Source organism: Papaver somniferum, chromosome 9 (genome assembly GCF_003573695.1).
Source record: "Papaver somniferum cultivar HN1 chromosome 9, ASM357369v1, whole genome shotgun sequence".
Classification (NCBI taxonomy): domain Eukaryota; kingdom Viridiplantae; phylum Streptophyta; class Magnoliopsida; order Ranunculales; family Papaveraceae; genus Papaver; species Papaver somniferum.
This window is the reverse complement of record NC_039366.1, coordinates 42243653-42262081: the sequence shown is the minus strand read 5'-3', so window position 1 is coordinate 42262081 and position 18429 is coordinate 42243653. Positions and strand designations below refer to the sequence as shown.

The 18429-nt window shown below is 38.7% G+C and overlaps 1 protein-coding gene across 1 annotated transcript; it reads right to left on the bottom strand.

Annotated features, from left to right (window-relative positions):
* Window positions 1-13857: 13857 nt before the first annotated feature.
* On the bottom strand, window positions 13858-17832 carry LOC113311869 (cell wall / vacuolar inhibitor of fructosidase 2-like). The gene is made up of 3 exons (XM_026560664.1): window positions 17771-17832; window positions 14801-14876; window positions 13858-14392 (listed from the first exon to the last, which is right to left on the bottom strand). Exons 1-3 carry the CDS (start codon window positions 17830-17832, stop codon window positions 13949-13951), a joined length of 582 nt encoding a protein of 193 aa, XP_026416449.1. The 3' UTR covers window positions 13858-13948.
* Window positions 17833-18429: the final 597 nt, after the last annotated feature.

Sequence of the window (18429 nt, the reverse complement as noted above, 5' to 3'; positions counted from 1 at the left end):
AATATGCGTCAATTGCTTTCACAAAGCATAGAAGCTAGTAACAGGATATGGCAAGAAAACAGTCAAGCTATTGCCGAGTTAAAAACCCAGGTTAGTTTGATAAATGAGTCTTTGAGAGAAAAAGGTAGGTTTCCAAGTCAAACACAACCCAACCCTAGAGGAGTTCATGAAGTAGGTACAAAATCATCACATCAGTTGAATGCTGTTAGAACCCTTAGGAGTGACAGAGTAGTAGACAATCAGGTAATCATGCCCGATAGGTAGCATACTGTAGTTCACCCCTCAGGACCAACCATAGCCGAGGAGACTGATAAAGTTTCTGATGATGTCAATTCGGCTCTTGAAAGGCCCTATTTTATGCCTAGAGCCCCATTTCCACAGCTATTAGCACCAACAAAGAGTGAATCCAACTTTAATGACATAATGGAGGTTTTTAGGAAAGTTACCATAAACCTTCCGTTACTAGAAGAAATTAGGAAACTTCCAGCTTATGCCAAGTTTCTTAAAGATATGTGTACGCGAAAGCGAAAGATTAGTGTCCCTAAAAAAGCCTTTTTAGCTAGTCATGTAAGTTCGATCATTCAGAACCCCACAACTCCTAAATATAAAGACCCAGGTGCGCCTACCATTACTTGTACGATAGGAAAACACAGGGTACACAAAGCTTTACTTGACTTAGGAGACAGTGTGAACTTACTCCCATACCATGTGTACTTAAAGCTAGGGCTCGGTGAATTGAAACCTACCAAGATAACATTGCAGTTAGCTGATAGGTCTGTCAAGATTCCTCGTGGTGTGATAGAAGATGTTCTTATTGAGGTCGACAAGTTTATTTATCCTGTGGATTTCGTGGTCTTAGATACCCAACCTGTCCTTGACCCATAGAACCAGATACCTGTGATTTTAGGTCGCCCATTTTTAGCTACGTCTAATGCGATCATAAATTGTCGAAATGGTATTATGAATCTATCTTTTGGTAATATGACTATTGAGTTGAATATTTTTAATGTCAATAAGATACATTATGAGCTAGATGACACGTGCATTGAAGAGGTGAACATGATAGGAACCTTAATTCAGGAGTCATTACCAAACCTCATAACGGAAGATCCATTAGAGAGTTGTCTAGCCCACTTTAACATGGATTTCGACAAAGATAAAAACATTGAACAAGTGAATGCTATGTCGGATTCTATTCCTATGTTAGATACTGATAAATGGAAATCTATGTTCGAACCATTACTAGCTTTTGAGTGTACCTTAATCCCTTGTTTAGAAGAGCCTACTAAGTTGGACCTTAAATCTGCATTCTTAGGGACATCTAAGACTTTGCCTGTGATTATAGCATCCGATCAGGACAACAGGCCAGAAATCGTGCTTCAAGACAATAAGGAAACTCTAGGGTTGAACATACAGGATATGAAACATATAAGTCCTATAGCTAGTATACCTCAAAAGAATTTAGAGGATGAAACACCTGATTATAACTCAGAGAAGGCAATTGACCTTTTTCAGAAACTTGATGGTCTAGAAATTAGGAATATTGTGACTAGTCTATCTAGAAACACCCAAAATTCTAAGTTTGGGGGTAGTGATCGTAAATTGTCCCTAGTAGAAGTCCCTAACTTGGGACTCGATCCTAGTGCATATGAGGTATCACTTGAGTCTATTCAGACTCCTCAACCTGATCCTCCTGATACTGTCCAGGAGGATATCCAACTATTAAAGTCCCGTTTTTCGGATGAATCTGGTTTTCAAGACACTCATATGAAGCCCAATTGGGTGCCCCAAATAAATCCAGTTGTCTTGCAAGAAACTTTCAATGAGGTTGTGCTCCTTATGTTATTTTTTCTGATCCTGTGCAGTTGTTTCATATTAGTGGCAGTTTTATTTGGTTTTGATGACCCACAGTTATTTCGACTACTGATATATGATTTGAAAGGTAACTAGCCATTTTATGAAACTTGATGTCTGGCTGAAGACTTTAAACTTAGCACTTCTTGGGAGGTAACCCAATCTCATGCAACACGATAATATCTTTCCTTATCTCTTTTGCTTGAAATGGTAACAGTTTCTCCTTGTTCATGCTTTTAATTTCATCTTTAGAACATTGAGGACAATGTTAGATTTAAGTTTGGGGGTATGGGAGAAATTTTTTAGTTGCATTAATAAACTCCAGAGCCTAGAAATTTATGTTTATTAAGGATCGCACTAACTAATCTAAGTGGATGGAAGCATTTTGGTTGTAGGAGTTGAGGAACCAATCTGATTAGATGTCAACATCTAAAGAGTCTATTCATAGAAGCACAGATCTCAGTTGTTAAGAATAACATGATAGTTTCACCATATCTCGTTGAGTCCTTTTCACTTCTTTTTGATGTTGTTTTGTTTTTAAACTATGTTTCTCTAAGTGATTAGGTGGGGCTCACGATTCAAGTTGTTACCAATGCTAGGGTGAATTAGAGTGATTGAGATATCATGAAAAAAAAGTTGAAAAAGAAAAAGAGAGATGAAAAAAAGAAAGAAATTGAGACCAGACCATTTAACCAAAAGGAATAAATTCAATAAAGTCGACCACTGGTACCCTTGTATATGCCAGTTGTGTTGACCTAGAGTTAGGTTATCGACCACTGGTTCCCTTGTATATGCCAGTGTGTTGATATTAGTCGGACTAGTACCTCAATCCGTTAGGATAGGTTCATTTTGGCAAAGGCCTTCAGACAGATATGGGAAACGCCATTCACTTAGTAAACATCAAAACCATCTATGTTTTTCTATATATCCATCTTCTTGATCTATCCTCGTGATTAGTTTTGACTCCGGATATTGATGTCCATAGTGCGACTATCTGAGTAGAGCTCTGTCACTTATATATGAATTTTAGTATGCATGAGTGCAAACTCGTGTACTCTTGTAGTCAATAATTATGCCAACCAAGGAGATTCTTTAGTGCCTTCCAAGGTTCTGCGTAGATAGTTAGGGTCTGGAGTAAAGGTTTTGTGGGTATATCTCCTGTAAGCCCTCCCGAGACTATAACTCGGCCACTAGGGCCACCTAGGGGTTTAAAGGCTTATTGCATACGCTAAATGCAATCGACGATGCCTGCGACAGTGAGTTAGGATTTTATTTTCTAAATTTAATTTGCTCGAGGACTAGCAAATAATAAGTTTGGGGGTATTTGATAGACACATTTTTGCGTCTGATTTGTCTCGATTCTATATATTGATAGTGCTCATTTTTGTACTTATTATGGTGTTTTATGTGTGTGTAGGTATTTTTGGCCAATAAACATTTTTGGAAAAATCGGCTCGAAAAGTTGCGCGGGGCACCCCGGAGGACAGTTGCTAAACGGACCCCAGATTTGTCTAAGGAGCACCCAGGCTATGTATAACCCAAACTTGTCCGCATCACCCACTTTTGTCCACAGCACCCAAGTCAGATGATAAAGGCACCCCTACTCTGGATTAGGGGCAACCATCTTCATTATTTGAATTCTGGTTTTTGGCGGGAAAGTTAACTATCATACATGCAGATTTAGGGTTGAGGTTTAAATCGCGTTTTGAGGAGATTCAATGGCTGGAATTTATGGCAAGCATTTGTTAGAGCAAAACAGGGATACTAGGAGTGATTTCGTCGATTGAAAGTGGCTAGAAATCGAGTTAGAAGGAAACAGAGGTGTGAACATTTCACGGGTATTTCAGGCGAGAGCTGGTGAATTTTTTGCCGGATTCAATGGATGTCGTGGATTGGATATGTCTTGCTAGGCCCAAACAGGGTTGGTAATCAATTCAGATTCGGCAAATCAGGGTTTAATTCGTGGATCAAGCAAAACAGGGGAGTGAGTTTGCACGGGTCTCTGCATGATTTACTTTTGGAATTTCAGGGAGACTAAAGGCAAAATATTCTTTCCTAAGATACGCTTATATTTAAGGAAGATTTTGGGATTTGTTGGAAAGCTCAGAAACGCGTCAAACAATTGTGGGAAGAAATTATTTCCGTGACTTGCACGGAAGGAAAACAGAGAATTAATCGGGTTCTAGAGGGTTTGGAGGTGTATAAAAGGCGTGCTCGAGTCCCAAATAAGGGTATGCAAGTTTAGGAGAAGTTAGGGGAAGTTTAGAACACCACAGAGTCGAGAAATCGAAGTTGCAGGAAGTCGAGTTCTGCTGCTGCTGCTGAAGAACACGAAGAACATTAGACCCTTCAGAGCAGTCTTTTATTCAACAACATATATTTTCTATCGTTTCCTGGAACAACACCTATTGCAACAGTTCTCTGTAACAGTGGGTTCTGTAACAATTATAATTGTTACAAACACACTGCTTTATACCTCTTCTTCAATAAAACACCTTTTTGAGCTATGGATTATTATTTTGAGCGTGTTTTCACCATGAAGAGTTAAACCCCTTAGACGAGGCGACGGAGGAAGCCATTGTTCCATGAAAAGTGGTATATTTCTATTTGAATTAGTTATTGCAATTTCTTTTATGATTATTTGCATGGAACTAATATTGGAAAATTGATTTTTATTGAATGATTGTGATCCGTTTTGATGGAGCATGCTTAGTTTAAGACTTTTGATGTTTCATGCTTGATGTATACAATTGTTACTTCAAAAATCTACTAAAGGAAATATATTAGAATCACTTTAAACGCAAAGAATTGCATGAATATTGATTAGATTAAATCACTTAATTGGTTAATGGTGGAATTTTTGAGTCTCGGTGCTTTTTATAATCTTGATAACAACTTTATCTTGAGTTTTTATTTTAATTTAAGTGTAAAACAAATCTCCACAAGTCTGAGTGAACGAAAACTTTACTACCACTTGAAATACTACATCAGGATAACGAACGATTTTACCTTGTGGGAATCTGGCCATCCTGAGAGTCTTCATAGTGACAATGTTGGTGGAAGCACCGGTGTCGACAAGAGCTCTTCTAAATTCGGTGCCTTTGATGAAACCAGTGACATACAATGCTCGATCAAATGCCTTTGATGAAACCATCCGTCATGCGATCTTCTTCTCCAAAAGAGATGTTGTCGATCGAATGCCCAGGCACTAGGGAGACTTTTTCAACTGATGGTGTTGGTGGAGTTATTTGCACGCTGGATGATATCTGGTTGAGTGCTGAAAATGTGTCTGTGCGCTGATACCTGGAGAAGTGTAGGAGTTCACATAGATTTTCAATCAAATGTGTGACCTCTTGTTCCACCGGATTCTCGTATGTGGTGGAGTTGTTGATTTGAGGGTCAGATGACGCTTCAGTCCCCGGTGTTGAGGCTTCTGGAGCGGAGATACCGCCTAACTCGGATGTTAATCTGATGAGAAATTTGAGGATGTGGTTTATCATCTCCTTCATCAGGTCCATGTTCCTGGTATGAACCTCTAGGATTTGAGCCAACTCTGCCAAAGTCGGGATCCCCATGCCTTCCATGCCGCCAGGTGTAACATGAGGAATGTTGCCGTTTGAAATATTCTGATCTGAATTAGTTGAATTAGTCCTTAGACCAACCATCTTGTGAGATTGTTAGATTGCAACCGAGAGATTAATCTCCTACTATGGTCGCCAATCTGTAGATGGGGGAAAACGATTTGCTGGTTTTTAAGGAATTGAGGAGACGACCGTACGGAGGAGACTCCTCGAACCGAGCGAAATGTTAAACCTCACACAGATGCACCGCTGCAAAAGGGGTGCTTTAGATTCGAGAGATCAATCTGTAGTACTCCGGCCTAAATCAAGACAATGACCGTTCCAGAGTAAATTCGGTCACAAGAGAGGATGGGTTGATCTCTAGGAGGGAAGCTGGGAAATATGTGGAATCAATGGTAATCCAAGATTGTGGGTGTGTGAATTCTGAATATGATAAGCTCTGAATGATTGAAATTGCTCAATTGAGAGTAGTTTCTCAATTGATGAGTTGATGATCTCGTGTTGTCGATGAGTCGTGAGAGTGATGATACTGTTAATATCGATGATTCAATCATAATTCAGAGACTTATTTATATTGCTGGAATTTTAGACACCATGACCCCATGAAGTGTGACAGTTGATGGAATCAAGGAGTGGGGAAGTGGAGATCGTGTTTGAAACCTGTTTCTAAACGTGTGGAGACTTGGTCGATTTTCCACCCACTACCTCGTGAATTCCTTCAACTGATTGCACGACTTGCTCACATTCCATCGTGTGTTTGAACACACGTGCCGTAGACCGCCAGATCAAAACCCTAAGTGATATCCCCCCAAAGTGACACGATTGACGTCTCGTGGTATGTTAGTCAATTGATGACTTCGTGGTTTGATGGGACGATGAGTCCATGTAGTTGCTGAGTTGAACATGATGTTCTGAAACTCATGATTTGAACATGTCATGAGACAGAGGTATAGTTCTTACGATGAAGTGAGCAAGTATTTCTCATTCGATGGATCGTTGAATATTGATTGTTGTACCAATATTCCTTTGTTTGAGCAAATATTTATCATCTGAGCAAGTGTTGCTCATGTGATGAATTGTTGAATATTTGATCGCCTGAGTATGTGTTGCTCATCTGGTAGATTATTGGCAGCGTACCAAAAATACTAATTAGAATATTGGTCGTTGAACTGAGCATAATTAATAAAATTAATGACCATGAGGTCGTCGTAAAATTATTAAGGCTGGAATTTGGAATGATGATCATTGGATTCAAAAACCCTAATTTGATCAATTGATGATCAATTCATGGTTCGTCAGAATTTTAACCATGGGACGAAGGAGGGAGCGACTACATGGGACCGTGGATCAACCATGTGGTGTCCATATGCTCACGTGAGCAAATACAAAGAACTCCTGAAGAGTTGACGATTTGTTGGTGAAAGAATGATTAAATGCTGGTTTAATCATTTATTCGAAAATGCTCGTCTGAGCCTTAGGTGAGAAAACCTAATTAATTATGACGGAGTGAGGGACCGACCATGGGGTCATGAAACCGTCTCTGGATAGTCACGTGACCGCCTGATGATCACTTCATGAAAATCCAAAGTGTTTGGAAGAGTCTTGGACCTAATACGTGCAATTGTGCAAATTAGGTCAAAACTGTGAAACTTGATGGGACCGGCTTCCGTAATCCAAAGAGCCAATCTTGGTCGGTCAAGAAAGCGTGCTCGTGTCCCCAAGGCGTCCGCGTCTCAGTCCTGAGAATTTTGATATTTTCTGGCGTGCAATTGAGCATCCATTCGAGAAAATATGCCAAAATTAGGGTTTCGACGAAACTGAGGAAAACACCATGAGATGATGGAAAATAATTATAAAATAAGGAATAAGGAGGCGTGGGACCGCCGAGGCCAAGGCATGGTCGTCCGGTCGTGACCACGGTCCCGTGGTGCCATTTTCCTTAATTTTAAAATATTTTGATGATTTTATGAAAAAATCATGAATTTTGAGAAATTTGATGAATTTAGGGAGTTTCCATGAATTGAAGGAGTTTTCATGAGTTAAGGGAAGCAAAAAATATTAATAATAAAAAAAAGGACATGTGGGACCGTGGAGGCGCGGCCGACCGGATAGGGCCCGGTCCCACGAGTTTTCATAATTTTTAATATTTTTTTAGGTATTTTTTTCATGATCTGATGGAATTTTTCCTAATTTGAGAGAAATACCATGAAATCAAGGAATTTGATAAATTCAAGGAAAATAAAAATAATAATAAAACAAAGGGGCATATGGGACCGGCTAGGGCATGGCTGGCCGACCAGGGCCCGGTTCCACAAGTTTTCATAATTTATTTTATTTTATTATTATTTGGTGATTTGTGCAAAATACCATGAAATCAAGGAGTTTTTTCATGAAATTAGAGAAATAATAATAAAATAATGAGGAACCGTGAGGTGTGGGGCCGACAGGTACCAAGGCACGACCAGTTGGCCCATGGTCACGCCCCACACTCCTTTCCTGAATTTTATATTATTTTTTATGGATTTATGACAATACCATGAAACTGAGGAGTTTCCTCGAGACGAAGGAGATTTGATCAAATGAGAGAATTTTCATCAAATCATGGAAAATAATATATTAAAAATATAAAACTGGCGTAGGACTGACCACGACATGGTCGGTTGATCGTGTATCCGTGTTCCCAGCACCTTGGTCAATATTTTTAATTATTTATTATTTTCTTCCCTATTTTGCATAGGTTCATCGTTTCGTTGTATTTTGAAATACTCGTTCGTGCGGTGATTGTTAGTGCATCGTCGTTGAACACGCTTTCACCATGGGGCTTACTTAGAGGTAGCTCAGACGTATGGTTGTTGATTATTTATTACTAATTGTGGAATTCAGTGGAGAATATTTCAGAAAACTGAGTAATAAGATGTTTATTATTAATTCATATGATCAGCTGAGGATTCGACTACGAATAAAGTGAGCATTACCATTCCATGGTATCGTAGATTCGACCATAGAATCGGAGTAATTAAGATTTATCTATTACCATTTATGAGACCAGTTGTGGATCCGATCATGAAATCGGAGTAATGAGATAATATAGTTATTGCTATTCTATGAGATCAAGCCGTGGATTCGATCATAGAATCAGAACAATTGTTTATTGCCATTCCATGGGACCAGTCGTGGATTCGACCATGGAATAAGAGCAATAATAGATTATTCTGGGAATTCAGTAGTGAATGTCACGACAGAATTAATCTTAATTAGGAATAATTAACTTTGTGGCTCTATACTAGCAGAACAAGCTTCCTAGGAGCATTAATTATCCCGATATGCGCTTGTCGGTAAGTCATATCCTTTATATAGTCAGGGTAAACTCGTTGTTTGTTCCTGAAGACGTTATCGCTCTATACTAGCAGAGCAAGCTGTCTAGGAGCCGTCCATCTCGTGATACTATATAGAAATAATCACTGAAAGTGTTCAGTATTCATGAGATATGTCGTTGTCCAGTCGTGAGACTACATATATACATGTACTCAGAGAGAAAGTACTCTCCGTTGAGAATTCAATGAGAGACCCGTGTCTCAATACTCACGTCTGATTGCTGGATCAGAGCTTCGTATAATTATGAGTTTACGATTTTATCCCTTGTCGAAAATCCACCATCTACACCATTACTTTGCGAAGGAAAGGCCATTCCACACGATCGAACGCCTTAGACATATCTAGCTTCAATGCCATATAACCCATTTTTGTCTTCTTTATTTTCATGCAATGAATCAACTCATGCGCAAGTGTGATATTATCTCATATTTTCCTCCCTGGGACATACGCTGCCTGCATTGGTGAGATCAGTTTATCCATCAAAGGCTTCAGACGCATTGCCATAATCTTGGTAATCAGCTTATATGTGGTATTACACAAAGCTATAGGCCTGTAGTCATTTGGAGCTTGAGGTAACTGAACTTTTGGTATTAAGCATAGATTAGTTTTATTCATCTTCCTTAATAACCTCCCGCCGGTGAAAAATTTTGGATCATTTGAACAACATCCTCCTTAGTAGTTCTCCATTGAGACTGAAAGAAACCTGGAGGAAACCCATCCGGTCCTGGTGCTTTCCATGGCTGCATCCTGTGTAAGGCTTTGTAGGTTTCTGGCTCGTATGGAATTTTGGTAAGTGCATCATTCTCAGGTTCTGTAATACATCTTGGTAAGAGTGCAAAGAGTTCTTCATTATTTTCTGGATCAGATGTACTCATTATGTTGCTAAAATGGGAAGTGAGCAAGTCTTCGAGATTTTCTCTACCACTGCACCAACTACCATTTGGTTTGAGAAGGGATTCAATGCGATTTCTTGACTTTCTTATGTTTGTTTGCTGATGAAAATACTTTGTGTTTTGATCAACTTCCCGAAACATAGTATCTCTGGACTGCTGCCTGTAGAATTCTTCTTCACGTGCATGCCATTCATTAATTTCATGCTCTATCTGTTTGACTTGAGAAGTAGTGTCATCACTAGAATTTGTTTGCTGCAAATTAGTTAACTTATCCTAAAGACATTTAATATTATCACGAATGTTACCAAAAGTTTCTCGATTCCATTTAGACAAATCTCTTCTAGTAATATCAAGTTTTTTATCAAGCCTAAAAGCAGCAGAGCCATGAACATATTTTGACTAAGAGCTACTAATTTGGTCTTTACATGAAACTTCTCTGAGCCAACACTCAAAAAAATCCAGTTTTTGGACTTGATGATCTCATTAGGATGGAAATCTAAGAAAATTGGGCAATGGTCAGAGCCAAGAAAAGGCAGGTGCTTAAGGATGACATATGGAAAGGTTAGTAACCAATCAGGGTTAATAAGTGCTCTATCTAGTCTGGATTTGATTCTACCAGTTCCATTTTTGCTACTAGTCCAAGTATAGGGACTACCATGATAACCTAAATAAGATAAGCCAATACTTTGAATGAGTTGAACTATCTTAGACATGCATGGTGATATTTAGGTCGCCTAGCAAAATCCAAGGAGCATCTATATTAAAATTTTCACAAACCTTTTTAATAAAAATCCATTGTTCTTTTCTCTCCTGTGGGAATGGAGACCCATAAACACAAGAAAGAAGCCATCTTGGCTTAGATGGGTCACTTTTCACAAGACAATGAATCATATTTCTATCATGATGGATAATATCAAGTTGGAAACCATCCTTCCAAAGTAAACAAATCCCCCTAGATCTTCCTATAGAAGCAACGTAAAAATTATTAGGAAAACCAAGTGGTCTAACATGCCTAAGAATTTTATCTGAGTCAATCTTAGTTTCCTGCAAAAAAATAATGTCAGGCTGTAACATCTTATTAATGTCAGATAAGAAGTTTTTTGTATCCTTAGCTGCATAGTCATTACAGTTCCAGGAAATGATACGCATTTGATTTAACTTGTTTCTGCAAAGAGTATAGGCAGTAAAAGAATGACAACTACTGAAAATCATAATGAAATGAAGAAGATAGATTACTTGTGGGGGGAAAACTAAAGTTACCCGCATGGCCATGTTCTGACTGATATTTGTGGTTTCAGCTGTGTTAGCTCCTGATCCATCTGCTTCCATCATCGAGTTATTATGATTATCCATAACAGTAGTATTGGTATTTTCATTGGTATTTGGTGGCTGGACATGAATGTTATGAGGGTTCATTGATGGCTCATTATTGAGAACAGAATTTCTCAATCTTTTCGGTTGTATAGACTCATATCCATTCTCTCCAGATGCTTCCATCGGAGTCATCTCCGCTTCAAGATTATTATCCATGCTCCTTTCATCATTACCTTCATAAACATCTGCTTCATTTCTTAGATATTCATCATATTCCTCCTCAGACAAACTATCAAGGAACAAAAGGTGTGAAGTGTGTAGGCACTTGTTGTCATTATGATCAATGACAAAACACTTATCACAGATCTTTTTTGGCTGCAGCTCCCAGTGATATCTGATCCAAACTTTTTCAGCTGTATTCCACCATCCACCTCTGTGTAATGGCTCTGTAAGACTAATTTCTAGCCTTGCCTTGACAGTATTTCCATATCTAGGCCTACAATTTGGTGGAGTTGTAGAAATCTTTCTTCCCATAAAACCGATGGCTTCATCCACGACCAAACTGTTCAAATGTTCTAGTTTCAGGTATTTGAACTGAGTAGTAAAGATCTGATGGGTGAACTTGTACTCTGAGATAGGAACACCATTAGTATACTTTTGAACAGCAAAAAGAGCCTCACCGACAATCCAAGGACCATTTTGGATAACTTCATCTCGTTCTTCCTCTGAGTTGAGTCTTACAAGCATAAGGTTTTGACCCATAACTCGAATCTGCTTGTTTCTATAACCTCTCCAAAGTGAATTCATATCTTCTCGAATGGTTCTCATGTCGATCTTATGCTTCCACATGAGTTTTCCTAAGATTCCAAAAGTCCATTCTTCAGCAGCATCTTGAACAACTTGCGCGGCTCCAACAACTCTCCTTCTTACTGGAAGATTAATGTTTGCCCTCCTAAGCTTCCTTGATAATTGATTCAGTTGATTTTCCGAAGAGGAAGCCATATTAGGGTTCTTTGTTTTCACTTGTTTGTAAAAAACAGCTTTATGCGAAGATTGAGATGAAGAAGAATAGAACTGGTTTATAAGAGTATTTAAACAACTTTCCTCATGACAACTGCAAGCTTTCCATAATAGAAGATATTCCTTCCTAGATATATGAACGAAATCTCTGGCAATTAGTTGAAAAGGATTACTATGAGCTGTGAAATATTTCTCAAACAAGGAAAGATTTTCTGGGTCATAGTCAAGGCTGTAATTTCGGCTAGTCTTACGCAACAGTTTAGGAGGTAATTTTTGAATTTGAAATTTTTGACAATGGAGATTCTCTACTGAAAATCGGTTTCGATGGTGATATCTAGAAAATCATAATTGGGTTTGATCTAAGGTGTTCCCTAGATGAATACTACTGATATGGACCAACATAGAGATGATGGTTAGCACCACTGCTGTAAGCTTTGTTTTTTTCAACACCACTGTTTTTGGATCAAGAACATCCCACGTCTTGAATATAATGCCACCACGGGATCCCAAAAAAAAGTCAGAAGGCCTGGAAAATTAGTTTCCCATTAGAATAATCTAAAAATAATGAAGAAGTTCCATTTTAAAGAGATGAAGAACTTAAGAGAGATTTTACAAGCCTTAAAAGATAAGCAGATGTAAAAAATAAAACTAGAACATGAATCAAAACAGAAAAAACTCCATTATAGAAGTTCCACAAGTCTTAATGGAGTAAGGATGTAGGGTAAGAATTGAAAAGGAATCAAAACAGAAAAAGCTTCATTATAGCAGTTCCACAAGTCTTTAATGGAGTATACAATGAAAAGAAAGATAAGAGCAAGAGTCAAAACAGAAAAAACTCCATTATAGAAGTTCCACAAGTCTTAATGGAGTAAAAGATGTAAAACACTATAAGGACATGAATCAAAAACAGAAGTTTAGATCATAAAACTGGCTGGAAATTGTAAAGAGATGAAGAACCGATACAGAGATGAGTTAACTCATCAATCACCGATCCTCAGAGAAGAGAGAGAGTGTGAACTTAAAAAAATAAAAATAAATTCCAGTGTACCTTTTTTATGGATCAAAGACAATCTCTCGTGTGTGTTAATTCATGCATGATCTCACGGTTTCGATACCGTTTAAAAAAAACGGTCACGTACCTTTGCGTGCCAATAAGACAATAACAGCTATTTTTATTGCGTCTCCACAATAAAAGAGTGGCCAACTATTTCCTTTTCGCCTCATTTATAAAAGACAAACAGAAGACCGATCTTCAACATAGAAGTAGAAGAAGCAGCATCATCTCAAACTCCCAGTTAGGAGTTAACAAGTTGCAACAACCGAGAATGATGGTAGTTTTTCACGCAAGCCCTTTGCCTCCCTAACAAAAATAAATGCTTATAAAACTAACAATTGTGAAGGGTTTGTCTTTGTCATATGAATCTGACAGATCATTTGAGTCATCCGAAGCTGATTCGTCCAGACCCGACCCACGGGTCTGGGTTTCTTCGGATTTTATTAGAGTGTAAGCCCAAAAAAAGGAGTGTATTTACAAACTACTTGTTTTGAAAATCCGGGCACTCGTCCATCCATGATATTAGGACTCTAGATCAAGTTATAGGACTTGGTTAAACCCATCTGAGGGGTTGATTTTTTTCACCCCGACTAAGAGTTGGTTGAATGATCAAAAAAAAGTATCACATCGTCCAACGTCGGCATCATGACTCGAAATGATTTTCTTTACAAATTGAAAAATAATTTGTAAATATCATGTAAATGAATAATTTAATGATTATTGTCCTATTAGTTAGATCAGAATAAAAACTACAAAACATATAAAATAATCAATAAATGATACTATGAAGATCAAAATTATAATAAAAAGTCTATCCAAGTGATCTCACAATGACAGATACATGCAAGGGTGTCTCTCTAAGGATTTGAGGTCCTAATCACTTGGACAATATCAGTAGCAACACCACATAGATTCTGAAAATCGCGTTGCCTTTGTGCCAATCCATCAGGATAAGCTATTGGAGGGTGGGCTGAGCTAAAGGAATTTTTGCAATCATCAGCATATGAGAAACCAAGAATCAATCCTCTATGTGCGTCGGCAAGATGATCAGAACTCAAATCTTCAACAGTTACCTCAACTGCAGTCTTTGAATTGTCATAAAACGCACTGCATCCTGTGACCACTTTAACTGCATGTGCGTCGGTATAAGATTTGACAAGCTCGTCGAGTATGTAACTATATGTGTCTGACGCACAGCTTTCCCCAGCATTAATTATAATCTTGGCTAGACCTTTTACATCGGCTTCTTTGCTGGCTGGATCAGCGTTTAATGAAGATTCACAGAGACTAGGCAACCGCGTCTGTTGACAAATAGATTGGATCAATCCGGCATCTCCTGATACAAGAATAGACGATTCTTGAACGAGGAAAACGAGGGAAAGCATAGAGATTAGGCAGACCACTGATGGAGCCATTTTTTCTTTTCTTTGTCTTGAAATTGCATTATACTTTAATATCGAGAAGATTATATATATAGCGGAATGGGAATTGGAATAAAAAAGATTTTATTACGGGAATCAAATATTCTAACCTCATTACACATTTAATGGGAATCAACATACTTTGTAAAAAATTTGAATAGAAAAAAAAAAAGATACTTCGTAACTTGATTGCCTTTATTTTTTGTACAATGCAGATACTACATTATTGCTAATATAGGTTAGTATAATTAAAGAAAATTATTTGTTATTAAATCAAAGATTGCTTACCAGCCAATCACCAAATGGTCTGGAGGTTGAAATGCTCCCTCCCGCTTCGGAGGTAGGGGTTTGAGCCCTGTAATTGCTGAAATCCACTCCAATTTAAGGAGTTTGGATGCAGTCTATGGACCACTAGTTTAGGACATCAAAAACAAAGAAATTTCCAACCAAACAAATAAGATAAAACCGCCCAATCATAAACACCTGTCCCTCTGCAAATCCTGAGGGAAGGGGGACATGCCTACTCTATATGAACGGGCGGTTTTTACTTTTCCATTGTATTGTGTGTCTAAGAGCTAAGCCTTGGCAAAATTGGCCATTTGATGCGTTATTCACATGGATGGGCAAAATCAATTTTTTCACCACAGGAGAATATATTATCGATGATAATTGAACAGATCGTCCCCAATTATAATCGATAAAGTTTATATCCCAACATTAAGAAGACAATTATATTTTCACACCTATAATTACACTCACTTTCGAACATTCAAGTCACACTAAAACTTTTGTTCTCTATAATTTTATTTTCGTTATTAAAATTTCTTATAATTTTTATTCTATTTCTTTAAATTTCTCAATTAAAATGTGTCAAATTGCATCTTAAGTCGACAATCAATATAAACGTTAAGGCTTTTCTGAACCCAAACTTGAAGATTGATTAGAGCAACAGAACACCTATCTTCATCGAAGAATTAGAAGAAACAACATCATCAAACTCCCAGTTAGAAAGTTGCAACAATCGACAGTGATGGTGTTCTTTTCTGCAAGCCCATTACCTCTCAAACATAAATTAAACATTAACAACCCCCTAAGACCCGGAGAAAGTCTAAGAGCTCATTTAAGAATCAAAATTGAGTTTTTCGTGAACTATGAAGGTGTTTGTCATATGAATCTGACTCATTTAGTCAGTTGGGTTATTTGAAGTTGATTCGCCAAAACCTTAGCCGGGCATGTCATCGGAGATAATCATTGTGCAAGCCCAAAACTAGGAGTGTATTTCGACCTATTGATTAGAAAATCTAAGATTTTGATCACTGATTGTGTGGGTAAAACACCCGACGGCCACGTGTCAGCATCTTAAGGGATGAATACATGATGAGATGATAAGATAGAAGCATCGAATCATCCTCTAAAAAGGAGAGTTTGTCTGAATCAAGGCAACTACACAAGCGTCACATGAATGACGCGTGTAAGGAGAGGTCTAATCTGCTCAGACGGACAAGTCTAAAAGGAAGGACCACATTTAATGAAGGATAAGAACAAGAATTGGAAAGACCTGCATCGTGACAGAAGACTCGGACGATCTATACTATAGCCCAGAGGTGACAGAGCACGAGGTTCTCCATATGAGAGTAGCACGAGGCGAAGGAGATCGAGACTACTCGGAGGAAGAACCAGACTAGCCATCACGAGGGATAGTATAGAGCCAATCCGAGGCAGCAAGGGCGATGGAATACAGCTCACCAAACTCGGACGATCAGGCTACCCCGAGTTTATTCCGCCTATAAATACCAGTTCATGTAGAAGGAGATAGACAACTTATGTAATCTTAGATGGTCTTTCTACAGAGAATTCCTGAGAGAGATCTAGATAGAGAGAAAGTGAGAAATCTAGAACAGATTTGTAACTCTTTCAAGGGTAAGACCTTATAGTCAATAAGAAAACATCTTCTTTCCCGTGGATGTAGGTCTTCATGGCCGAACCACGTTATATGCGTGTGTCAATATTTGCATTTCATTCTCTTTACATCTTGTTCATAGTTGAATCTTGTATGTTTTAGTAGTTTTTAGTCTTTCATTTCACTTGGATGTAGTCATCAGAAAAGATGCAACTACATTTTGGCGCTAGAAATAGGGATGTATGAAGATCTAATCCACCTCCCTAATAACAACTCTATTTTGTTTTCATAATCTCCATGAGAGAAGTGTTTTTTCACAGTACAAAGTAGATTTCTGTTGAGATGAATGAGTAGAGATCGGACTCAAACATGATCTTCACGATCTGAGAAGTCCAGAAGAACCTCAAGATTAACAGATCTGCGTTTTTCACTGATATTCTTTAAGATTTCTTGTTATTTCAAAGATTTTTATGCCTTCCACAAGGAGCTCAGGAGAGTTGTAGATCGGATTAAAAATGAAGTATCAAACACTTCGGTGCTCAAACGATCTCCTCCGTGAGAGAGTTGGGAAGATATACTAGTCAGTAAGCTACATAAGGAAGATATCACCTTATGAGAGTTGAAAAGACATATTTTCCATGATGTTTTTCATCAAACTCAACAAAGTCCAAGATCTCCTTCTTAAGAACCTAAATCTAAGTCAAGGGGAAGGATTAACGAGTACATAATCATTCATCAAACTCAAAGTTTGTTCAAAATCAAAAGCTAAAAGATGATGAGAGATAGTTTCTAGAATGGGAAAATATGATCAATCGTCATGATTTGATTTTCTCCCTAAAGAGGTATAACGTGTCGAAAGAGGTATTTGTCTCGAAAATAGGGAACTGATAAAACACCTTTTCTTCATCATTAACATCTCGTGGAAAGAGGGAATGTTTTGACGTTTTCTCATGTCTCCAAAATTTACTGCAAAGTCTTCCTGTACTAAACTATCCAGTCTGAACTATGACTTAGTAATTGCACGTGACCTGCAAATTTAGGATCCCACTTTTCTGAAGAAAAGACAAATTAAGTGTTATTGCATATATTGCAGGGAAGGTAATGGTGACGCGACGATCTACTCGCAGGAACCAAGGTGAAAACGGTGGAGCCCAATCAGAAGGACTCGACGATATGGAGCCAGGCGAGGCTCTGATGAGTGGCGAAGTCCCAAGAGAGGGACAACCCGATGACCAGTATCAGGAAGGACTAACTGACAATTCTAGCTCCGGAGGCGAGGGAAACCCCTTCGAGATGCATGATGACGTCCATCTGACTCAACCAGGAGGTTGAACCGTTTTCCAAGGAAAACGACGAACAATGAGGCCAAGAAGGGCAACCCTTCAGACCTCGGCGATGCCAACCCTGCCATCGCAGCCATCTTTAAAGCCCAAGAAGATTAGGATGGGAGAATAGAGAAGCTAGAATGGCGAAACATAAGGCTTGAGCGGAGAAACCGCAAGCTTAAGCAAAAAGCAAAAAAAAAAGGTGTCACTCGCTACTGTCGAAGAGATCCAAGAGGAGGAAAATCCCTTTGAGCATTTACAAGATGACGAACGAATTAACATCTCTGACACCTCCAACGAGGAAACAGCGGATCGCTTCCCCAAGGGAAGCAGAGGTGTCCTCAACCGCGAAGATAGCTCATCCGAGGGATCGTCGGATGTTGATCCCAAACATCAGCGAACAAAAACCAGATCCACGAAGTTAAAACAAACTGTGAGGCCGAGAACCTCGCATCCCCAAACCCCAAGCGAGGGGAGACCTCAAGGAAAACTCGTTCTAAGATTGTATCGTATGCCGAACAATCAGGCAATAATTCAGAGCGATCAAGGCATCGCTATCATGAACCATGTTTCTCGCCCGAGAGAGCTATGAGAAGAAAAAAGAAGGCTGAAACAAGGTGAAACGATGACAAACTCCAGGCCCGACTCCACCGGCTTGAGGTAATCTACAGAGAAGTTACAGGAAAGCAGGA